General features: G+C 32.6%; 2 protein-coding genes across 2 annotated transcripts in view; both read right to left on the reverse strand.

Annotated features, from left to right (window-relative positions):
* LOC143051556 (uncharacterized) overlaps positions 1 to 26,626 on the reverse strand; it is a 194,815-nt gene that overhangs the window by 66,949 nt on the left and 101,240 nt on the right. The gene's annotated exons all lie outside the window — the stretch shown is intronic.
* Positions 1,010 to 26,626, reverse strand: part of LOC143051542 (uncharacterized) — a 241,552-nt gene continuing 215,935 nt past the window's right edge. Inside the window, exons 7-13 of the mRNA XM_076224436.1 lie at positions 26,280 to 26,386; positions 23,869 to 24,322; positions 20,913 to 21,685; positions 19,424 to 19,454; positions 11,161 to 11,432; positions 9,132 to 9,159; positions 1,010 to 7,272 (exon numbers count right to left, since the gene is read on the reverse strand). Of these exons, the coding sequence (XP_076080551.1) occupies positions 6,884 to 7,272; positions 9,132 to 9,159; positions 11,161 to 11,432; positions 19,424 to 19,454; positions 20,913 to 21,685; positions 23,869 to 24,322; positions 26,280 to 26,386 (2,054 nt within the window). The 3' untranslated portion in view covers positions 1,010 to 6,883. The remainder of the gene's footprint in view (positions 7,273 to 9,131; positions 9,160 to 11,160; positions 11,433 to 19,423; positions 19,455 to 20,912; positions 21,686 to 23,868; positions 24,323 to 26,279; positions 26,387 to 26,626) is intronic.

The following is a 26,626-nucleotide window of genomic DNA, read 5'->3' on the forward strand; positions in this document are numbered from 1 at the left end:
TGTGACTATTTACCGGATTTATTATCACATAAGCAACACGACGAGTGCCACATGTGGAGCAGGATCTGCTTACCCTTCCGGAGCACCTGAGATCACCTAGTTTTTTGGTGGGGTTCGTGTTGTTTTTTCTTTATTTTTCTATGATTATCATGTGTGCTGTTGTTTGTTCGTCTTTCATTTTTAGCCATGGCGTTATCAGTTGGTTTTAGATTTATGAGTTTCCTTTTTTTTTCCTTTTATGTCCCTTTGGTATCTTTCGTCCCTCTTTTATACCCCATGTCAGGTTTGCTGTAAATCCTTTGGTTTTAGAGTTATAAGACAAAATTTACATTTTTACCATATGTCTTATTTTAGCCATGGCGGCTGTCTAAGTTGGTAAGCCAGATAGCCGGACACATTTTTTAAACTAGATACCCTAATAATGATTGTGGCCAAGTATGGTAAAATTTGGCACAGTAGTTTCAGAGGAGAAGATTTTTGTAAAAGTATACAGACGACGGACAACGGACGCCTATCAATGAGAAGGCCAGGTGAGCTAAAAAGATAATAATTATAATAATAATAATAATTATTATTATTATTGTCGTTAGTTGCAGTCGGAAAAATATTAAGTGAATTACATACTATCAATCAGACCATTTGTTTTAATAGTTGGTCATTTCATATTTTTGTCATATCGAGGCATATTTTGGGCACCATGCTCCCTTTAAAAAAATATGCTGTATAGCCCGCAATGAAACGGACCTGATTGACAAATTATAGCTTACTATGCAATATGGGTTTATTATTGAAGTCCGTACAGTTGTTTATATCTGTGGCATGTTGTTTTTTCTAGAGATTTAATTCATTTTTGTTTATATACACACAGCAATACCCACAAACGTGGAATGTAAATAAAGAATTAGTCATGTTTCTGTGGAATGTAAATAAAGAATTAGTCATGTTTCTGTGGAATGTAAATAAAGAATTAGTCATGTTTCTGTGGAATGTAAATAAAGAATTAGTCATGTTTCTGTGGAATTCAATGCTTTTATTTACATGATACATTCCTCCAACATATGTAACAATGACACAATATATATCATAATATATGTACACATCGACACAATTCATAGATATAGAAAGATGTGGTATGAGTGCCAATGAGACAACTCTCCATCCAAGTCACCATTATAAAAGTAAACCATTATAGGTCAAGATACGGTCTTTAACACGGAGTCTAGGCTCACACCGAACAGCAAGCTTTAAAGGGCCTCAACAATTACTATTGTAAAACCATTCAAACGGGAAAACCAACGGTTTAATCTATATAACTAGAGGCTCTCAAGAGCCTGTGTCGCTCACCTTGGTCTATGTGCATATTAAAAAATGGACACAGATAAATTCATGACAAATTTTGTTTTTTTGTGATGGTGATGTGTTTGTAGATCTTACTTTACTGAACATTCTTGTTGCTACAAATATCTATATCTATAATGAACTTTGCCCAGTAATTACAGTGGAAAATATTTCCTAAAAATTAACAAAAATTAACAAAAATTTATGAAAATTGTTAAACATTGACTATAAAGGGCGATATCTCCTTAAAGGGTCATTTGAAAATTTTGGTTATGTTGACTTAGTTGTATACCTTTCTTTGTTGAACATTATTGCTGTTTACAGTTCATTTCTATCTATAATAATATTCAAGATAAAAACCAAAAACTGCAAATTTTATTTAAAATTACTATTTTGGGGGCAGAAACTGATTTGTCTGAAAATTTCAGGGCAGATAGATCTTCATCTGATAAACAATTTTATCCCGCGTCAGATTTGCTCTAAATGCTTTGGTGTCAGAGATATAAGCCAAAATCTACATTTTACCCTTATGTACTATTTTTAGCCATGGCTTGATTGGTCGGCCAGGTCACGCCACACATTTTTTAAACTAGATACTCTAATGATGATTGTGGACAAATTTGGTTAAATTTGGTCCAGTAATTTCAGAAGAGAAGATTTTTAAAAAAGAATACTAAAATTTTGATAAATAATTAAACATCGACTATAAAGGGCAATAACTCCTTAAGGGTTCCAATGTTTATATGCCTCGAACTTCTAAGAGTTTAGACGACCCCTACCTTATCTGTAGGATTACCTTAGATTTCAATATAAACAATACGCATGTGTATATTTACTGGTAGCATTTCCATGTTATGTCTATATGAGATGAAACATAGAGATCATAACTGGGAAAATGTAAACAAATAAAATTGTCTGTAAATATTCTAAATCTCTCCAAAAGAGGTGTGGTTTGAGAAACAGCTGTATTTACAAAAAAGTAAAATCACAAAAATACTGAACTCAGAGGAAAATCAATTCGGAAAGTCCATAATCACATGGCAAAATCAAATAACAAAACGCATCACAAATGAATGGACAAGAACTGTCATATTCCTGACTTGGCAAAAGAGGCGTGTTTTGAGAAACAGCTGTATTTACAAAGTGCAACCTAAACAGACATGTATTCAAATAGAAAAATCTCTAAAAACACTTTTTCTCACATTAATACTTACTTATCAGAATTACAGCCTTAAAGAAATCACCGCATATACTCTAAGTTTTCTTTTACTTTACTTTGTATACTTCCTCCCATGTTTCACTTTTTTTTAACAATTTAAAAAACAAGACTTTAATTATTGACAGCTTAACCTTTTTGCATGTTTTCTGACATGGAATGCCTAAAACTTGTTTAAAACTGTTCTGATAACAAATTGAAAGCATTTCAGAATACTGTAAATGTAATGTTTAGCAGTCAATCATTCCAACATTTAAGATTATTTAAATAAAATTGAGAATGGAAATGGGGAATGTGTCAAAGAGACAACAACTCGACCAAATAAAAAACAACAGCAGAGGGTCACCAACAGGTCTTCAATTTAGCGAGAAATTCCCGCACCCGGAGGCGTCCTTCAGCTGGCCCCTAAACAAATATATACTAGTCCAGTGATGATGAACGCCATACTAATTTCCAAATTGTACACAAGAAACTAAAATTAAAATAATACAAGACTAACAAAGGCCAGAGGCTCCTGACTTGGGACAGGCGCAAAAATGCGGCGGGGTTAAACATGTTTGTGAGATCTCAACCCTCCCCCTATACATCTAACCAATGTAGAAAAGTAAACGCATAACAATACGCACATTAAAATTCAGTTCACAATATAAAGTATACAATCCTGCCTCTGTCTCCAGTCAACATCTTACTGTATGCCTATGTGTCAATGAAAGTTCACAATTTCTGCCTTAAATGGTAAGTTTATAATTTTTGACACAACAGTTTTATCTCTAACCATATAGATGACATTTACTTTAGCTAATATATGAACTAGAAGTGTTTACACAAAGCCATATTTGCAATAGTTGTATATATGCAGATAACAGTCTGATGTACACATTCACTTAAATTTTTATAGAAATGACTGCTAACATCTGATTTTTGCATAACTTCCAAGCACAGTTATTTATCAATTATACAAATACGTTTAAGATCATAAAATAATAGCATTTGCAAGTTAAATTATTTGTTTGATGACCTAGGGTGTAAGCAATTTTCTCTGTTTTTTGCCCCTGGGGCCTCAAATGTCCTAAATTATTCTGCTGTTTCTAGCCATATGGAATATTAAGTACATATTCAGGATAGGACACACTATTGTAAGTTTTACTGAGATATTTTTGTGTTTCTAGCTTTGATTGTTTATGTCGTGGTGACAAACAAGCAGATTTAGGTGTTACGGTTTACTTTTGGGTTATGGACAGGACAAAAACATCCCACCAATAATTTTGAGGAAGGATCTATGAATTTCAATGACAGCGAAGAGTAAGTATAAGCACTTCTTAACAATTTAACTTACAAATATGCATATATTATGATTTTTTTTGCATTCAGGGCTTTAAGTAAATTATGTATACTGTAAACTGTGAATTTATGCTGTAGTCATCATAGTCAAGGCCAAGGATTTTCTCAATCTTCATGAAATATTTATAACACTTTATATTAGAGTTAATTCTATTAAAATCTGTGAGACAAACCAAATGTGGTTAAATTCTGTAGGTTCTTTTTTTCCCCAATATAGGTTGCATTTCTGTAAATACTGACAATGCAATTTCCCATAGGAACTCCTTTTATGGATAAAACTGTACCACTTTTTTTATGAAGTTTTGAAAAAATCCTATCCTATCCTAGAATGGAAAGTTCATATGCACTTCTATTTTTTCAAAGGTAAAAAAATAGGGCTGTGCGGCATATTTTTTATGTGTATATGCCCCGAACTTTTAACAGTTTAAACTAACACTATTTTTTCTTAACTACCCCTACCTTATCCGTAGGATTACCACATATTTCAATATAAACAAGCATTCTGAGAGTACTGCATGGCAATACATAGTCCCCTACCGGTTAAGAATTCATTTTACTGGAACAAAATGCTAACTTTATCTATATCTTGTCATGGTGTAAACAATTTAACAAATATAAAGTCAATATATTCAAGCATGACGAAAACAAGTGTGAAAAACTGATTATCACAAGGACCATAACTCTGCACAAAATCATTAGACCCGAACAAAATTCGAACTTGATCTGTAACTTGTCATGATAAAACTATATACCAATTATTAAATTAATTTGTAACACTTCCAAACGTGTCCTTCCCCCCAAACGTGTCCAATTCACCCAAACGTGTCTTTTCTTCCCAAATGTGTCCTAAATATTCAATATTGTCCAAATGTGTCCAATTTTATAACCCCCAAACGTGTCCGATAATTGTTATTTGCCCAAACATGTCCACTTTAAACGCCATAACGTCTCTCGTCTTTTCACGTTAATACATGTATATCCCAAATGACATCAATAACGTTCACGGCATTTCTGTGATGGGAGACATAGTTGATGAAGTGGTCATTTATTAGCATCAGTTTGTTCAATGCCGGTTGTAACGGATTACCATAACTGAAAATTCAATCTGTAACATATAATTAACTTTTGACTGAAATTAGCTAGTTGTCCAGTTGCAAGTAGTTCATGCTCATTTAGAATGAACATACACATAATTCTAGAACAGATTAATTAATGGTTTACTATGTAAATTATGTGTTACCAATAATCTCCGATCATGCCTTTTATTGTGCAAAATTGACTTCACTTTTTCAACACTTCTGATATTCTAAAAGCTCTCCAAATCAATATCTGCGTAGTTATCTGGTTTTAATCCCAACTAGTATTTATCCTGTGTAACCGTAAAAATTTAGGCACAATCCCAAATTCCAGGCATGCCTGATAATATGACCTATCTTCAGTATTTACTGATGTCATTCAAATAATCATGAAATATTTGGCACTGGACGTTATGTCTCTTGTTCGTGTGTCTTTAGTGATATCGGACACCTAAAATTTAGGATAAATACTATTTGAAATTTGCATTTAAAAACTTAAAGAGCGAGTAAAAAGACTGATTTTTAATGACTTCAGAAAGAAACTTTTTTAATCTTTGTATGTAATAGAGGCCGTTCTAAATGAAAGTAATGGAAATTTAAAACTAGCCGAACGGACGTTACTATTTTACCAAGCTTATTCTGCAGGATTAAAAAATATATTTTTATTTTTTAATGAAATAGTAAAATGAATATATGTTGATAAAAAAGTATAACCTAAATAACCAACGTATTTATATTATGAACAAGAATGATAGTTCCAGTAAAAGAAAAAAAAATAAGCTAGACATGGACACATTTGGGGAAGTGGGCTTGTTTGTGCGCTTATACAAATGACACCCTTTGGCGCCCTTTTACAACTTGACATGTTTGCAGTTCAGTGACGTCGATGTGGACACGTTTGGGAGAATCAGACACGTTTGAGGGGAAGGACACGTTTCTAAGTGTTACAAATATATTCAAGCATAACAAAAAAAAGTGTAGAAAACTGATTATTTAAGTGAATTTTGTAAGTCCGAGGACCATAACTCTGCACTTAATCATCAGACTGGAACATAATAATAACTTGATCTGTAACTTGTCATGATAAAACTATATACCAAATTTCAAATCAATATCTTAAAGCATGAAGAAAAAAGTGTAGAATGGACAGACGGACAGACAGACGGACGGAGTGCAAACCTAAAGTCCCCTTCGACTTCTTCGGTAGAAGACTATTAATATGCATGTGTATATTTACTGGTAAAATTCCCAAGTTATGTCTCTATGAATATTCTTCAAAAAGAAGCGTGGTTTGAGAAACAGCTGTATTTACAAAGTGCAACCATAATCGAAAAACAAATTAAACTTGCATTCTAAAATATCTTATATAATTTGAATATCGCTAAAATTACACAACTGAGTCTTGTGTAGAGTACACTTGCGTTTGGCGTATCAAATTATAAGGTTGGTTTAAAAAAATAACATAAATATATAAAATTGTTACCTCATCTATAAAAAGTATCAGTATAGTATCACATTGGATGACACAATTAACAATGTAAACTAAATCTTATTAATTGCATATTCCAAGTGATGACAAAAAGCATTCTGAGTGTTTAACAATGCATAGTCCTCTGCCTGTTTTAAAGTTATTGTTCTGTTGATTTATAACTTGTCATTGTGTAAACAAATATAAAGTCAATAGCAGGACGTAAAAAAAGTATGAAAAAATTTAGAATAAAACTTCAATAAATATAACACATATTTACATAACACTGTTTAGATATTGAATGGAATAAGGAGTTTGGAAAAACAATTATTCAGTTTCTACAAGTATTACTAAAAGGTGGAGTGTTTTGTTTTTTCAAATGTACATACAGCCAAGCAACTGGCTAGCATATGTGTTGGTTAATTATACTAAGCAAAAGCTCTGCTACTGTTTCCTCTTTTGAAAAAGATTTAATCTTTTCAGAAGTGTCTTAACCTTTCCCTCCTTCTCCTTTTTCTCGTGGTGAATGTATTTCTTCACACCTACTGTTTTAATTATTTCCCCCAAACATGAAGCACCTCTTTCAATATTAACTAGAGCTTGGACCAAAACACCAATGGTTGGCTTCACTCGTTGATCTTCTCTCCACTGGAATAATATATCTTTGCATTGTGCGACTAAATTCCGTCCATTGTTGTATTGAATGGTATCTAATGATGTTATAGGTAATCCTAATTCTATACCCAGTTGGAATGATACCACTCCTATAACCTGTGCTAGTTCATCTAATATTTCATCTGTTGGAATCAAATCCAAATATTCTTCACTAATATCTGTAAAAATGACAATCATAAGAGAAATAATTTCATAAAAACATTAATTTACAAAATCTGACGAACACTTAATAACAAAACCCTAAACGCTAACTGACATTAATAATTTAAGGCCATTTATATGTAAACTGCAGCAATAATCAAACACTTACTGACATCAATAACTAAGGCCATTTATATGTAAACTGCAGCCATAATCAAACACTTACTGACATTAATAACTAAGGCCATTTATATGTAAACTGCAGCAATTATCAAAAGCTTACTGACATTAATAATCAAAATATTTTCATATTTCAGATGCTCCTGGATTACAGTCTCAGAACATTCTATGAAAGTTTAACACAATTAAATGATGACTAAAACAAAACCTTAAACACAGACTGTAGCTAAATGTTAACTGCAAAAAAGTTTTTTATCCGAGTTTAATTGAAAAAAAAAAAAACATTTTCAAAGTTTTGCTGTAGATGTTGTTTTATGATGATAAAAGGATTTCTGAAACAAAATGAGTGTTATATAATTCCATGAAGAATAGACAAAATATTTCATGTCTGAAAAATTTAAATCCCAAATAGTATCTGTATGCAAACAATGAATAAAACATAGTCCTTTTATAAGCAAATTGCGGAACAAGAATAAAATTATTTCTAAAATTTACCCAGGATACTAACTTTTGACATGACCAAGCCTCTGTTCAAGTTTAAAAAATTCCATAAAAGTCTGATAAAATTATTGATGAACAACAATGTATAAACAAAAAGTTTAACTACAGACCGAACCTAAATGTCGACAACACTGACGATGCTAAAGAAGCTGACGATGAAATGTTGGATCACTATGCTTGGATACTGGACATAATGTGGCAGCTTGACAAACATCATTGTTCTATAGATATGCTGGTTATAATAGATATAAACTAGAGGCTCTAAAGAGCCTGTGTCGCTCGCCTTGGTCTATGTGAATATTAAACAAAGGACGCAGATGGATTTATCACAAAATTGTGTTTTGATGATGGTGATGTGTTTGTACATCTTACTTTACTGAACAATCTTGCTGCTTACAATTATCTCTATCTATAATGAACTTGGCCCAGTAGTTTCAGTGGAAAATTGTTAAAAATTGCCTGTAAAGGACAATAACTCCTTAAGGGGTCAATTGACCATTTCGGTCATGTTGACCTATTTGTAAAAATTGAGCCCCCCAAAAAATGTTTGTTTTTGTTTGGGCAGTTACCCCCAAAATGAATCACAACCTTCTAGTTGTATTGAAACTTGTGGTACAATTTCAGATCAATCAAAATACTTATACACAAGTTATTGTCCTGAAACTAAAAAAATGCTTGTTTTGGGCCCTTTTTTGGACCATCACCCCCAAGAACAATCCCAACCTTCCTTTTGTGGTATTGAACTTTTTAAAGTTATTGTCTGGAAACCCAATGTCTTCGGACGACGACTACGTGATAGCAATATACGACCCCAGATTTTTGTTGCGGTCATATAAAAACTGCATTTCACCCCAATGTTCAATTTTAAGCCATGGCGGCCATCTTGGTTGTTGGACGGGGATACATTTTTCAAACTGAATACCCAATTGATGATTTTGGCTAAGTTTGATTGTATTTGGCTGAGTAGTTTTAGAGGAGAAGATTTTTGTAAAAGATAACAGACGACCAATTTATAGTGTGATCTATTTTAAACCAGAACATTGTGTATTGTATTAAAATGGCAAACCGTTATAGGAGATATTTTATTTCAACTTATGTACATTTATTTACCCATTGTCGACCATAACGGTATCAGTAGACAGCTTAAGGAGCTACCTTTCTTGACATTTTTAACAAAAATCATTGAAATACATACCGCATTGTCTCTTTCGGATTCTTTTAACCTACAAAAATAGTTTCTAATAAAAAAGATACACATGTATAAACAAATATATTTTTAAAGTTTCAAGTTGATGTGACTACAACTTCATAGGGGAGCTACCATTTGATTTGTATGGGGGGGGGGGGGGGGGGGGGAGGGCTAGGATGAAAAATTTTGTCCTGCATTTTTTTTTAGCTGTAATCTCTGTCCTGCCTTTTTATTTTTCACTCTGTTCGGTCCTGCCTTTTTTTTTTAGTTTATCCTGACTTTGTTTTTACCTAAATTGTCGTCCTGACTTTTTTTTTGCAAGTGTCTCATCCTGCCTTTTTTTTTTACTCAAAACTCCTGTCCTGCCTATTTTTTTCAAATTTTATCCTAGCCCCCCCCCCCCCTAAAAATCAAATGGTAGCTCCCTAGATAGCCATCTTGAACTTGAAACGACAGACGCACAGAATGGAAAACATGATACCAATACTGGTGTAAGTGGGCGGTATAAAACAAAATTCAATTGATGACATTTTACTGTTTTGCAAGTTGAGAGAATATTTACCATCAAGTTTGTGCATGAAATTCAATTGATGGATGTCAAGAAGTTACATGGTTAGGAAAATCAATTTTCATACTAAATTTGGGAATATTTCTCAGTTTACCAAACAACTATTTGATCATCGCTAGTTAAACATACCCAATTTGTGTAGAAACAGATTTAATTTGATTCCAAAAGATAATCTGAAGGTAACTCCTTTAGGGATGTTTTTAGATCTTACACACCTAGACAAAACAAATCGGACTAAGCAAAGTGATAGATCTGATCTTAATCAGATTGGGATTTCGTTGCACATATAAAAAACATGCTTTTTGGATAAAAAAAGCCAATTAAGAGTGAATTCTAAGTTTATCAAAGAGTGACAAATGTTTAAATCACAATAGAAAACTACTTTATAAATCCGAAATAAAACTGAATTTGATATAAACAATCAAATATCATCTGAATTATCTTTGATTAATGAACATCATGAACATAGTGACTGATATGGTGGCATTAAACAAAGTTTCAAGCACAGTTCATAGCTATATATAATATAACAAATACCACAAAAGTAAAGGCCTTAAAATGTCATTATGAATCACAGAGAAATCAGATGAAGTTATTTGAACAATATCACAAATGTAACAAGATATATGTATACAAAACTTTTCTGTGATATACATGTCAAATACTATATAAGGCTTCAAACACGTTAATTCTTATTGAACTGACAAAACATTTCTGTTGTTAAGTTTGATCTCTTCTGTAGACGAAACGCGCGTCTGGCGTACTGAATTATAATCCTGGTACCTTTGATAACTATTTACACCACTGGGTCGATGCCACTGCTGGTGGACTTTTCCACCCCGAGGGTAGCACAAGCCCAGTGTCAGCACTTTTGTGTTGACATGAATATTAATTACGTGGTCATTTTTATAAATTTTCTGTTTACAAAACTTTGATTTTTTTTCGAAAAACTGAGGATTTTCTTACCCCAGGAATAGATAACCTTAGCCGTATTTGGCGCAACTTTTATGAATTTGGGATCCTCAATGCTTTTTAACTTTATTCTTGTTTGGCTTTATAACTATTTTGATATGAGCGTCACTTGTGAGTCTTCTGTAGATGAAACTCGCTTATGGCGTTCTAAATTATAATCCTGGTACCTTTGACAACTACTTTACCTGACACAACATATGTGTTGTTTGTTTTGTCTCTGCTACTTAACCTGACAAAACATATGTATTATTTATATTTTTATCTCTGCTACTTTACCTGACACAACATATGTGTTGTTAGTTTTATCTCTGTTACTTTACCTGACACAACATAAGTCTCGTTCGTTTCATGTTTGTTATTAGACATGACGCAATATATGTGTAGTAAGCTTCATCTCTGTTACTTTGCCTGACATAACATGTGTGTTGTTAGTTTAATCCCATCTACTTTACCTGACATTATATGTGTGTTTTAGTTTTATCTCTGCTACTTTACCTGACACAACATATGTGTTGTTATTTTCATCTGTGTTAAAGCATTCGCTATGTTGATGAATCTTCCTGAACATTTTTCTCTCCAGTTTATCAGGATTCTATACTTGACAATCTGAATATAATCAGGGTTATTCCGTTGAAGTTCATCCCATGCTTTAAACGTCATACCAAGATGTATGGCCAATTCACGTATGGTGTTTTCGTCACAAGCAGATGCAAATCTTTGAAGTTCAATATCACTCGGCATCTGATTCAAGGCACCTTCATGTAAACCTAAGTATGCACAAAATATACTTATTATACGGAGAATCAAACCCTGAAAGGTCTACTTATATGGTTCTATTTGATTGCTGCTTTGTTTACAAGGGATGAAACCAAAGTATACTTTTTTTCAATCATAACGAATTTATCATTGTCTTTACTTATACAGGTAAACAATATACACAGGATAATTACAAATGTACAGTCTGAACAGGACAAATATTCTCTCCATAGAACAAATTACCACATAATGTTCACTGAACAGCCTGATACAAGAGTACACTTTATTTAAGTCAGTCTTAACTTTTTAACCCGTCAGGATGATTAACCACAAAATAAGTATTGTACTACCTGATACAAGAAATATGTCTACACAGATTTTTAGTGTAGCTGTTGCATTCATAATGATCTATCAGAAATATCATTTACATGAAGTAAATACAAGCTAATACTAAGCGAGACTTTTATTCTTTTTAAAGATACTGTATTTTAAAAAGGTGAATATTTGTTTTATTAGGTCTTTGCATTTCTAAATATACTGGCATACATATTTGAACTATTTTTTAGTTCATATAAAGACCAACCTTTCGAGTATATGTTTAAACAATGTTAAGCACTATATTTTTGTAGTTTTTATTATTTGCCTTAACATAACAACATATTCTGTTGTATAGAAGTAACCAGCAGATTCAGAACTATTTGGGATGTTAATGTAAAAAACAAAAAAAAATGTATAAAAATTAGAAGACGTCTTATGAGTGTTAATGAGACAACTATCATCCAGAATTCAAATAACAAGGATGCTAGCAATTGGCCTGAGAACACAGTTATTTCATAGCGTTGTACACTGTCCACACTAGGGACTATATTTGTAGACAACGAAAATCTAAGGACGATAACTGTGTCCTCGGAACTAATAGTATAGAAAGACTTGACCAATTTTAATAAAACTTTGAATGACCTAAGCATAGGGAATTATAAGACAGTTATTTAAGTTTCATGGCCATAGGATATATATTATAGAAACTATGGCCATTTTGATATTGAAATTTGAATGTTTTATTTTGACGTTTAAATCAAATAATATCAATTATCAAGATTTGGGGTTAAAAAATTTAAATATTGCAAAAATTTGCTTTTTAAATTATTCTTCGATATATATTAAATGTACTTTAAATGAAAAGAAAAGTTACAAAAAGCATACCAAATGAGTTTAAAATGGTCTTAGGCTATGTAAGACTGAACATTTTTTAGAGTCAATAAAAGGCCCTAGCACATATTTACATATAAAAATGCATACAGAAGCTATAAGAAATTGAGCTTGTTACTTTTTGTTTTGCTCATTTCTATGCTAAGATGTCATGATAAAAGAAGTCTAATTGCAAAAGGACTCATGTGTTCCACTTTTTCTGCTTTATGGTCTGATGCACAGTTTTTTTCACTTTTCATTGGAAAACTAGCTTCTAGTTTTAGTTTCAACTGGCATATATTTGAACCACAAACTATCCTCCAGAAGAAATAAAGGTGGTATATAAAATGGATAAGGTGCACAGATCATTGTCCAGTGCTTTTTTTAACAGATTTAGTGAAATATTTATGATGGACTTCAAATTTTATGTACAAAGCCTTTCACATTTCACAAACATTAAACAGGCCGTTCGACAAGGGCCTAAATACAGAACATTTTGCACAATTAAATCTGTGATAATCTACTTTTCTCTATATTCATAGTTCACAAATGGTAAATAGAACTTGAATTAATCACAGCAACACAAATATCAAAGCATAAAAAGCTGTCGGATAGAAAGTCAGATTGCCTCTTAGGCTTACAATGAAAACTGCATTAAAATGCTTATTTTCGACATAAAATGTCAAAATGGGACATTTTAACAGAATTTCTTTAAAATAAAGATGTTAATCCTTTACTTTTATTGGGTTTGACAAATTGCAAACCATTCAGGGATGTTGCCAAAGTACAGAATCTACATTTCCTGAATTCATCTCTTATGCCTGAAAACACAATTATTTCGTAGTGCAATTCTGTTATTACAATAAAGTCAAATTCAAAACAATCACACCAGCTCTATCTAAAGATTTTTACAGTGTAGTGTACTACTTTTGGGACAAATAATATCAAAATTATAGAAAAGTCTACCTGCTCTAACTCAAAATATGGACAATTCTATGTTAAGAGGGTCTATAATTCAGTTTGACAGCTTCAGACATACTAATTTTTGACCTTTTTTAACTGGACCAAATCACTATTTTACAAAAAGATTCAGCACCTAAATTTTTTAAATATGTAATTGCATCCCCTTACTTAATATGTCATGCATAAAATATAAATAAATTAATATGAAAAGTGTATGAAAAACATGTGCAAGTTATACACTGTCCACACTAGGGACAAATTTGTAGAAAATCTAAGGACGATAAATGTGTCCTCGGACCAATCATAGGTAATTGTATGACCTTCAACAATAAGAAAAAAACCATACCATATATTCAGCCATAAAGGTATCGACATGAAAAATGCGAAACAATTCAACTAATAAAATTAACAGCCTGTTTCGATTTCACGCTCACCATATTGTATGCCCCTGTTTTATCTATGAAATACATCTCAATCCAAATTTGGTAAACATTCTATTTAAAAAGATATCATAATGAACATGTGTACTTGTCAACAGATCATTAAACATGCAAGTCCTCGCAATTTTTCTTATTGAGAATAAAACTTGATCATTACGAATATTTAAATGCATTTATGTTTAGTATATTATAGTCCGTGTTTCATACCAGAAAAAATTATTAAGACAGCAAGGGATCAGGGGTGTGGAAATATTTGTTGTGAGCACTTGTCCCTGGGCAAGTGAAACCTAAAATTGTACTTGTCCGGAAAAAAAATTACTTGCCCTGATGATCCCAATAAATATTGAAGTATTTCTTGTTAGCTAATATATGATTCTTACTTAGCACTGTTGTCCATCACAAACAAATGAAATCTATTTGTTTATATGTGTAAAAAATTAGGAAAGTAGGCAATGGGTTGAAATCAATGGGACAGAAACCTAACAGCAAACCAACCAATGAAATGACATGTAAAGGACAATTTTGCAGCAGTTTTTGAATAAAAATTGTAGCCAGTAGGTACATTTACTAAATTTGAGGACAGTGTTTGAAGAAATGTAAACTAAATAATAGATAAACTATTGATTTTATGGTTTTTCTCTCAACTGACATACTTGTTTTTTCTTGATTATTTATTATTGTCTTGATGGGTAATTAAAGCGTCCCTTTTATTTTCCACTTTGACAACAAATAATGTTGATCTTTATATCTATAAATAAGACTTTATCTATAAATAAGACTTTATCTATAAATAAGACTTTATCTATAAATAAGACTTTATCTATAAATAAGACTTATCTATAAATAAGACTTTATCTATAAATAAGACCAAAACCTAATTTATTTTCAGAATTTCCATAGATAGCCAGGGGCAATCTGATATCCACGATGTCTGAAATTCTCGCTTCCGTTTTTTTTTTAAATAGTCTTTGTCCTCCATTTGCATTTGAGGTTTTCTACTCGACTCATGACTTGCTTGCCCACCTTTTTATCGACTCCTAGGAGTCGATATTAAGAATTGAACGATGGACAGTTAGTGCGTGAATTTTTCTTGCTTCCTGATTTGAGATATTACGAGACGTGAATAATAAAAATTTATTGATTGGTTAGGACGATCCAAACCTAGTAAATGTCCTTCAATCCCGTAGAATAGATTTTGCCTGGTCATTAATTATGCATATTCATGATATTGGTACACAGGTTACTTTGATCTATAAATAGTCGAATCTTCTGGAGTTTCGTAAACAACAACATTAAACGATATATACTACTTACTAACGTGTGACCTCACGTGTGTGGTAAAATTTGTTGATGCACGTGGCTATTCTAGTAAATGAGTTAATCTAAAAAGCGAGAGCACTTTCCATTTTCATCAGCTATGAGTCGACTAGACCTTTTTGAAAGGCTAATGCTTGTTATTAAGTATTTATCAATCTGAATCTCGATACAAAATTTAAAGAAATGACACGAACGGTAAATGATGGATAAAACCTAATCGACGATCCCGGGTCAATGGACAAAGCCAATGCAATGTTACGCGACTCATGTTCGCATACTGATTTCTATTTATTTTGGTAATCGATCTATTTCCGGAATCATGTAATATTTATCGTCATGAACATTTTGTTTTTACTTGCTGAACATTGGTTTCTTTTACATAAATTAAACATCTTTATACGTTTTGAAATTAATTATATGTTTTTGTTGGATTTGAACTTTGTCTTGTATATTTTTTTACTTGTCCACGGGCAACCAAGACAAAAATAATTACTTGTCCGGTTGTTCAAATGTACGAGTCGGGCATAGCATTTCCACACCCTTAGAAATCATAAAACAAGTTGAATAAATTACGGTGAAAGTACTTGACCTATATTCAAAGTTTGTGAATCAATAAAAAATTTAAGGGAATTGCATGAAATTCAAGAGGAACGAGACTGGGTTCATGACAGAGTATGCGTATCCGGCATTGCTTTAAATAAGTGTTTAAACAAATCAGCCAGAAATTGTGCACAATTATTAGGCATTGGAATACTGACCGTCAGATGAAATTATCAATCTACCAAACTCCATAAATTTGTTGTCTATAAACAAGTCTAGCATTTTAATGGTATCATATCGGTGTATTTGTTGTGGGATTCATATAAGATTTTTTATTACTAAAAAAAACAAGTGATTAGTATTGTTTGAGGCATTGTTTCGAAGAAAGGATAAAGCATCCACAACCTTAGACTCATTATAAGGTCAGAAACTCATGTGATCATTGAGGGTGGAAATATATCAGATGACACATTGACAATCAATCCGTGTCACTATTTACCAAGGGAAAAAATGTGTTTATAGACAGATCAAAAGCAAAATAAGTGTGGTCAAAGATCTTAGAAATCTAATGTGCAATACTGTGCAATTGAAGATTTTTTCTTGAAACTTTTTAAAAATTTGAAATTATAAAAAAAAAAATATGAATCCCTTAAAAAAAATTGGACCCCCAAAAAAACTTTTCGAATCACCCTTGGAAACATTAACCATCAAACTCAATCCCAGTCTTTCCTTTGTAGTATTGAACCATTGTAACATGTGTAAGGGAGGTAACTCTAATGCAAAAAACAGAACAAACAAAGAATATTAAATTCTGAGTATAACTAGAGGCTCTCAAGAGCCTGTATCGCTCACCTGAATCTACTTGGGTTTTTGAAATCATATAAAAAATATAAAATTTGGCTAAAAGTAACAACACTTGGCCAGCACCTAGCTCATAAGGACAGGAACATTCATGCTATGTTTGATTTCATTCAATTCAGTGGTTCTTTAGAAGAAGACTTTTGTATGCATTTCCCAAAGGGTTCTATGTTAAACTAAATCCCCCACTGGCGGCCATCTTGGACGTTGGAATGGTGACAAAGTAACAACACTTGGTCAGTATCTCATTAGAAACATTCATGCTTTGTTTGGTTTCATTCCATTCAGTGGTTAACTAAAGAAAACATTTGTATGTTTTTCCTGTAGGGTCCTATGTTAAACTAAGTCCCCCGCTAGCGGCCATCTTGGATGTTGGATTGGCTACAAAGTTATAACATTTGGTCAGCACCTCATAAGGAACATTCATGCTATGTTTTGTTTTATTCAATTCAGTGGTTCTCTAAAAGAAGTCAATTGTATGCATTTCCCATAGGGTCCTATGTTAAACTAAGTCCCCCCTGCTGGCGGCCATCTTGGATGTTGGATTAGCTACAAAGTAACAACACTTGGTCAGCATCTCATAAGAAACATTCATGCCATGTTTGGTTTCATTCCATTCAGTGGTTTTCTAAAAGAAGTCATTTGTATGCATTTCCCATAGTGTCCTATGTTAAACTAAGTCCCCCGCATGCGGCCATCTTGGATGATGGATCGGCTACAAAGTAACAACACTTGGTCAGCACCTGATAAGGAACACTAATGCCATGTTTGGTTTCATTCCATTCAGTGGTTCTCTAAAAGAAGACATTTGTATATATTTCCCATAGGGTCCTATGTTAAATTAAGTCCCCCGCTGGCGGCCATGTTGGATGATGGATCAGCTACAAAGTAACAACGCTTGGTCAGCACCTAATTATATATATATATAATAAGGAACATGCATGCCATGTTTGGTGTCATTTCATTCAGTGGTTCTCTAAAAGAAGACATTTGTATATATTTCCCATAGGGTCCTATGTTAAACTAAGTCCCCCACTGGCGGCCATCTTGGATGATGGATCGGCTACAAAGTAACAACCATTGGTCAGCACCTCACAAGGAACATTCATGCCATGTTTAGTGTCATTCCATTCGGCGGTTCTCTAAACGAAGTCATTTGTATGCATTTCCCTTAGGGTCCTATGTTTAACTAAGTCCCCCGCTGGTGGCCATCTTGGATGACGGATCGGCTACAAAGTAACAACACTTAGTCAGCACCTTATAAGGAACCTTCATGCCATGTTTAGTTTCATTCCATTCAGTGGTTCTCTAGAAGAAGTTAAAAATGTAAAAAGTTAACGATGACGACGACAGGCCAATTGAAGGGAAAAGCTCACATGGCCCTTCAGGCTAGGTGAACTAAAAATGTTTTACCACTGAACCCTTTGATATACACTATTATAGTATTGTATGTATTCAAATCACAGTATTTGATGTTTCTAGAAACACCTAAAAAATATTATATTCAAGAACTAGCAAACAAATAGCAAAAAGTACCAACATAAAGAAACAAAGCTAAAGTGATTGTCCACTAACCAGGAAACTTTTGTTGTTCCCACTTTTTGTCCCTAATTACTAAACAGATTGAGCCATATGTTAAAATTTCATAGATTTCTGTTTACCTATACTAAATTTATAGTGCAAAAACCACGAAAAATGCTTATTTTTGCTGTTTTTGGACCCTAATTCCTAAACTGTTGGGACCAAAACCCCCAAAATTAATCCCAACCTTCATTTTATGGTCATAAACCTTGTGTTTAAATTTCATATATTTCTATTAACAAATACTAAAGGTATAGTGCGAAAACCAAATGACGACGATGACGACAACGACGGGAGGACGACGTCATATTAATGTCATCAAAAAAAATTTCAATTTTTGAGGTCGTATAAAAATAGCTTTGACACTTCAACTCAACTGCACACTAAATATACAATTATTGCCTTTCACAGAACCTAAGATAACTTAGACAAACATGTTATTTGTGCATTACGGGTCACACTATCCATTCATAGGACTTGGCAGAGGTCAGATGTAAAAATTGCTTACACACTACAATTCAAAATTATCAAGATGTAGACAAACTCTTTTAATAGAAGTCAAAAAAAATTAAGTAAATGTCCTTCTACAATGAATGTTGAAACCGGAAAACAGGAAGTGGCTGCATCGTAGAGGTAATTACTGCTTTCTAGCTACAACTCGTCATTATCAAGCCGCAGACCAAATAAATAAAATCATTTCCTTTCATAAATGCAAAGTAAACTTTGACAAGATTTTCTAATCAATGTCTTTTGAGCAGATAAACAATCAGACTGGAGCAGTTATATATAATTACTAGACCTGCTTTCATCGTTATCGACACAGTTTAAAAGCAAAATTTAATAACCTTAACTTGAACATAATGTTGTACTCACACAAAGTCAACGGGTAACAACCTTATATATTCTGCTCAAAACTGAAGTATGTTGATGATAATACTTCAGAATAGGCATTTGTAAGTACTCAGTTTGACACAATACAAGCTACACCTTTGGATTGGACCATTGTTATGACAAGTTTGACAATAATTATTAATACTATTTACCTGGACAGTTTGACAATAATTAATAATACTATTTACCTGGACAGTTTGACAATAATTATTAATACTATTTACCTGGACAGTCCCCTTCACATTGTTCTTTTGTCTGAAACAAGATATTGCTCTATATAAATACATTAATGACAATATTGGTTATAAGATATGCTACCTATGTTTATTATTTCAGACTTAAGTACAAAATGATGCTGTTATGATTAGACTATATTAAAAGCCTACGAAATGTATTACTTTACAATAAAAAACATAGTGGCAATAGCATACTAGGATAAGAATAATTAAAGATTATACATATAGTAAAAAGCAATAGCGATTCTTGTCTATCTTAATATTAAACATCAGTATCCATCACTTTAAATAATTACAGTATCTGAAAATATATTTGATAAGTTTTTCACAAAAGGGCATGTGTAATTTTTTCTAACTGCAATCGATACACCACCCATAACAATTGGTGCTGCAGATGAAAAATGTAGCAAAAACACCAAATGATAAAACAAGAGGCTGTTTAGTGACAGCTAACTGAATGTTCCTTCAGAGGTCAAACTGTGCAACAGTTGAGCAAGTATGGACACAACATTTTAGCTGAAAACAGCGCTGAATTTGGATTGTGATTGAATATTTGACACAGCATAGGTTTGCAACACTAAATAAATGTGGTCAAAGAACTGAAAAAATTTAAATTGGACATTTACCTATTATGGTCTAATATCCAAAATCTAAGTACATTGTAATATCAGTATATCAAAGAACCCCAATAATTCAATTGTTGATCAAATAGAATAAAAGTTTAATTTAGGCCCCTTTGGCCCTCAATGCGAAGCAATTTGATGAAGGAGCCCACAATTCAAAATCTCTCAATATATGGTTAGATTCAGTATTTCAAAGAACCCCATATATTCAATTTTTGTTGAAATCAAACAAAGTTTAATTTTAGACCCTGATGTGGACCTACTTGAAAACTGGGCCCAACAATCTAATAGTGAAACACAAGTTTAAATTCAGAATTTCAAAGAACACTATATATATTTCATTTATGTTGAAATGAAACACAGTTTAATTTTATCCATACCATAGAACTTCACCGATTAAACACTTAAACCCCTTGTCAGATTTGCTCTAAATGCTTTGGCTTTTGAGATATAATCCAAAAACTGCATTTTACCCCTATGTTTTTAGCTTTGGCGGACATGTTATTTGATGAAAGAGTGAATGAAACACAAACTTTATTCAAGATACCCTTAAGCATCATTAAGCTTAAGATTGTTTGAAATTGGTTCAAAAGTTTCAAAAGAGAAGATATTTGAAATAGTTTACGCCAGATGGACTACAACAGACGATGACAGACGCCAAGTGATGGCAAAAGCTCAAAGTTCCTTCGGAATGCCGAGCTAAAAAGTATGTATCATGGTTCGTTGCGGAATAATGGAATGACAGAATGACTGAATGACGGACAAGGGTAAAACTATATTGCCCAACAACTTTGTTGCGGGGGCCATGAAAACTAAAATTACTAAACTATAAGAGCTACATGATCTATTTATACCTGATCTTGATTCCAAATATTCCACTTGTCTTTAGTATGTACAATCTTATGTTCCTCACAGATCCATTCATCAGTTGTTAATGCTGCCTCTTCAGATATATGACATTCTAACCTGGAGCATGCATATTCAATGTGGAAGGGCAGTTTTTGGCTGCTAGAGGAGACTGTGGACTTATAGAACTCTGAGATTCTCTCCAATGTTGTATACATGCATTCCTTGATACCAGTGGCAATATCTGGTACAATAAGTCCATTGGAGGCTACGTGGATTATGTAGAGCAGAATCTTGTTACCTTCAACACATACAACAATATCATGTGCTTTATCGAATGATAATCCAACGAATCCTGAAAACAGGAGTTGTTTTTCTTCATATGTCTTCACGGTCCACATACTGAGACATGCGCTAATGAGACGATTCGGTAAGGCTGGTGGTATAATTGTCCCTTTGAAAACAAAAGCTAGACTGATGGCTTTCTCTGGTGTACATTCATGGGTCATGAATCTTGTGTCATTTCTTTGAGTGAGCATACAGGGAACAAAGAAGTTTTCTACTGGTAACCGACTTCCTGTAGTTATATCATATCTACGCTGCTCTGATAGAATATCAAGGTGAATAAGCATATCAAATATGAACTCTTTGTAGGGAGATATTTTACTGAAGTGCTTTTGTTGCCAAATAAGATAAAGATCTTTTCTTTGTATTATTCCACTCCCTGACATCCTTTCAAAAGTATTTCTTATGAGACCTTTCTTTGGCCAGAAGGCAATATCTGTAAAGTAAAATAAAAAAAAATATGAGTATTAAAAGTATCTTATAATAAAGAAACGAGCTCAGAACACAAAAAAGTAAAACCATTTGAGGGCAATAATTCCTTGACCTCTATAAAGAGTTTAGGAACAATTTCAGAAATAAATGTGGATAGTGTACACATGTGGTACAGATGATGCCCCCGCTTGCACATCATATAGTTATAAATAGACATAACCGAAGAACAGTAAAAGTGACGCTACCCACACTTGAACTTGATCTGAGTTTTGTGGTAATAAGCATTGTGTGTAAATCTCATAACATTTGGTTTAGGCTAACTTAAGTAGAGAACAGAAACTAAAAATTCAGCAATGTTTCTATTTGTAAACACACATAACTCTAGAATGGTTGTGTATAAGTTTTTTAACATTTGGTTGAGACAAACTAAAGTTAGAAAACTGAAACCAAAATTCCAGTAATTTTTATGTTTATAAAGAGACATAACTCAAGAACGGTAAAAGTGTCGCCACCAAATTACGTACTTAATCTGTATTATTTAAGAATTGAATGCTGCTTTTTGTAAATTTATTGGGGTGTAAAAGCGTTGACCGAAGTACATTTTGTATGAAGCGCGGTCAACGCTTTTACAACCCTATAAAGTTACAAAAAGAAGCATTCAATGCTTATAATTACATTTTTTTTTAGCTAGAATCATGAAAACACGATTTTTATCAAGTTTTCATTTAATATACCTGTGCACTTTATTGTGGGATCTCGTGTAATCATGAATGATAAATGTTATTGTCTAATACAATTGTTTCAGGAATAGCACGTGATGTGCAGTTAGCCAAACAGAATTACGTATTATAAAGAAACATACATCTAATGTAATGATGTAGTAATAACCATTGTGTATAAGTTTCATAATATTTGGTTGAGGCAAACTTAAGTTAGAGAACAGAAACTAAAACAATTCGCAGTGTTTCCATTTATAAAGGGACATAACTATAGGAGAACGGTTAAAGTGACGCCACCAAAATTCAAAACTTGATCTGTATTTTGTGGTAATTAGTATTGTGTAAAAGTGTCATAACTTTTGGTTAAGGCAAACTCAAGTTAGAAAACGGAAACCAATTTCGGGACGTATGTACATATGTACGTACGTTCAGACGGACAAGGATACACTTAATGCCCCCACCGCTATGGCGGGGTGCATACAACTGTGACATTTGTAAATCTTGTCTTGCTTATCATGTCCGCTTTTTATGTTTCCATCTTTCTTTTATAGCTGTTTACTAAAAATGATGGAAACATAAGACTGGTAGCATTTGCCATTAATAACTCCTATAAGACTTCGTCTGACAGTTGTATTGTGAAAAGACAGTTGCTTATTAGTAGATCTCAAGCTTTTGTTATTGTTTGGTCTGGTCAGATTTTCTCTATTTAGATTCAGGACAAGAAACAAAACATTTCATCTTTTCACTTTTTAAATCTTTAAACTTTTTTTCTTTAACTATATATCCTTTTAATGACTTTGGCCAAGTTTGATTAAGTTTTGCTAAGAGATTTCATAGCCGAAGATGTTTTGTAAAAGTTAACAGATTGACAATGAAGACAACGAACAACAGAATAGTGAGAAAAGAGGTGAAAAATGCTACTAAACAGATATAAACATTAATTAGAGTTACTGTATTTTTTGTTATGACATAGACTTAAAAAGTTTACAGTAAGAAGAAAGACATGTCAACCTAGCTGGACACATTATTCTCGGATCTTTTGATTGCAACTGTTTTTTTTAAGTTTCAGGGATTAACATTGTTCGGCATCAAGTAATGGCAATTGTCAGGTGAGCTTGTCTTAATCTTTCATTCTTTATGTTCTGTGATTGTGGATAAAAATTGTTAATATCATAAAACTTTCCTTTTTGCTCTATCGAAATTTGTCTTCCAAACATCATATTCAGTATCATAATTGGCTGATGTTTAAGTCTGTGTTTGAGAAAGTTTTATGACTGCAAGTCTTCATGTTTGATAGTCTTTAAAAAAGAACAATTTTGACTAATTGTATAATAAAAAATTGTGATAAGATTAGTGTAGGACACTGTTAACAGTCCCCAGTGTTCTTAATGGCTGGTAAACAATTCTTCAGTATGTTGATTTTTTACCAGCAATATAATCATTACTTAATAAAAATATATATACACACCAGTAATGAAAGATCTCATAACTTCCACCATAAGAAGGGGGCTTATGATAACATTATCTCTCAAAAGTGGGGTGTCAAAATAAACAATCTTCCCCAGAGAATGGTGAAATTGGAGGAAATCAGTCAACTGCTCAGGAGACAGGACAGACACCTCGCTGATAGCATTTAATTCTTTAACTTCAGCCAATGACATTATTTGTTTTCCTTCTGCAACTAGTTCTGCGATCTCTAGCTCTAGTGGAACACAAGCATTGGGCATTCTTTCACCCCAGCATGGATGGTCGAATGTAAGTTCTGTTATTGTTTTCTTCAGAACTTCTATTTCTGGGTCGGCTTGATCTTTGGCATTGACAAATATGAGAGGTCTAAGGACGAGATGATGTTTACCCTCATGGTCTTCAAACAAATCCTCAATTCCTCTGTAAAGCTCTTGACGTCTGGTCTCAATAATCTCCTGTTAAACATGTTAAACATAAAAAGTTGATACAAACAAACAAACAAACAAATATTTAATTTGCCAATCACGGCGCCCAAAATGAGCAGAATAATTACAATATAATTTTCAAACATAATATAAAGTAAATTAGAAATAGGTTAAACAAAGTACATAATATGGTTGATTTTGATTTAATTGATTGATTTAAAATATGAAAGCAAATGAAGTAGGCAATTTGTAATAATAAAAATATATAATATAATATGACCAAGTGTCTGGTACTGTGGTCCCTTTATTGGACAGCACACCTCATAGTATACCAATAATTTATTAAATGTAAAAGAAATAACTAATGTAAATGCATATTTGATCATACATCATTCTATATCTTTATAGAGAAATCTAATTTAATATTGTATTTCTGTTTATATTTATAACCTCTAATAATTGACAAATTATTATCAAAATGTTTTTATCTTCAATTCCCATTAGCCAAATAAAAAGAGATATAATACATTGTAAAGATACTGTATCGCACAACTGGTGATGTATATGCATCTTCAATGTTGGAATATTTCAACGCGTACTACGATTTGATTTATCTCAAATTTTCAAATGACATACATCTTCTCTTACAGGTTAATTTTACACCTTTTACCTAGATCTTATATACTTTCAAAGATAACAGACTGAAACTGTTATCAGTTGTTAAATCTTACATTCCAAAGGGAATAAAATGAACAGGGTAATTTGAAAGAAAAACTTGCCATTGATATTTTTGTTTGGTAATTCACTTTACCTACCTAGTAAAGAAACACAAGTAAACAAAATAAGTCACATTTAATTAGTTGGCAATAAATCTAAAACAGGTCAAGAGAGTCTTTGCATGAACATATGGATATTGTATAATTTCAATTGTTGAAAAAAATTGAACTTATTTTAAAACAAAGCATGAATTGTCCTCATTCATTCCATTTCTCGATTTTTGATTTCACCAACGCATCAACATTTGTATTACGTTTTGGAATTTCAAATATTTTGGCCTCTGACTTCACTGAAGATACATTTATTGTTGAGAAGTGGTTCTGGTGCAGTACTACTAAATGCTAGTTTCTTAAAACTGACTCACATACAACTTAAACATTTAACTGAGCAATTGTTATAGTAAATCGACAATGCCAGAGAGTGACACAGCAAAGAAAATACAAACTTTAACATTTAAACTGAGCAATTGTTTAAAGTCAATAGACCATGACCGAGAGTGACACAGCAAAGAAAATACAAACTTTAACATTTAAACTGAGCAATTGTTTAAAGTCAATTGACCATGACCGAGAGTGACACAGCAAAGAAAATACAAACTTTAACATTTAAACTGAGCAATTGTTTAAAGTCAATAGACCATGACCGAGAGTGACACGGCAAAGAAAATACAATCTTTAACATTTAAACTGAGCAATTGTTTAAAGTCAATAGACCATGACCGAGAGTGACACGGCAAAGAATCTCGATGACAATGAGATGTATCAAATTGAATATATATACAAATGCAAACCAAATATAATTTTCTTATCTACTGTAAATTCTGAAATTATTGCATGCATTTATTATTGCTATTTTGTCATTTTAGACTAAAATGTGATTTTAATTTTGCGATATTAAGAAAAATCCGGTTTGATTCATATAAAAATTTCAAAATGCGAATTTTAATTATTGCAATGATAACCTTGTCGCATTTTTCGCAATAATTTCTGAATTTGCAGTATAAGTGGTTCTTCATATATTCTACTCTAGTTATCATGGTTATAAAAAATCCCCAAATCAATTAGGATCTTGTTCTTTCAAAAGTGTAGCTTTACACAAAGTTTGGTCAAGTTAAGACATATGGGCATATTATCATTATGTAAGCATTAGAGCTCTTATGAAGCAGTTTGGCAATGACTTACTACTATATATCTAACATTAGATCACTCACCGTTGGTACTTTGTCCTTGTGAGTGGCAACAAACAAGATCTTTGGAATGCCAGCATATACAACCTTACAATAGGTCAGGATGGAATTGACCCAATATTGCAAGAATACTACAAAGAAAATCAAAATCTGTCATAAAAAAAAGTATAAAAAGGTTATACTGCACTCGTTCTATTTGAGCAGTCAAATTGCGTTGACTGTATATTTCTATGTCATATACAGTCACTGACATGATATCACTTTTCCTCATGAATATTTAAATAGAAATTGCCGAGATTATAATTAATTATTCATACGACCTATTCAACCTGTTCTTGCTCAATGTATACAACGACTCAAACTTATTTCTT

Source organism: Mytilus galloprovincialis, chromosome 11 (genome assembly GCF_965363235.1).
Source record: "Mytilus galloprovincialis chromosome 11, xbMytGall1.hap1.1, whole genome shotgun sequence".
Lineage (NCBI taxonomy): Eukaryota > Metazoa > Mollusca > Bivalvia > Mytilida > Mytilidae > Mytilus > Mytilus galloprovincialis.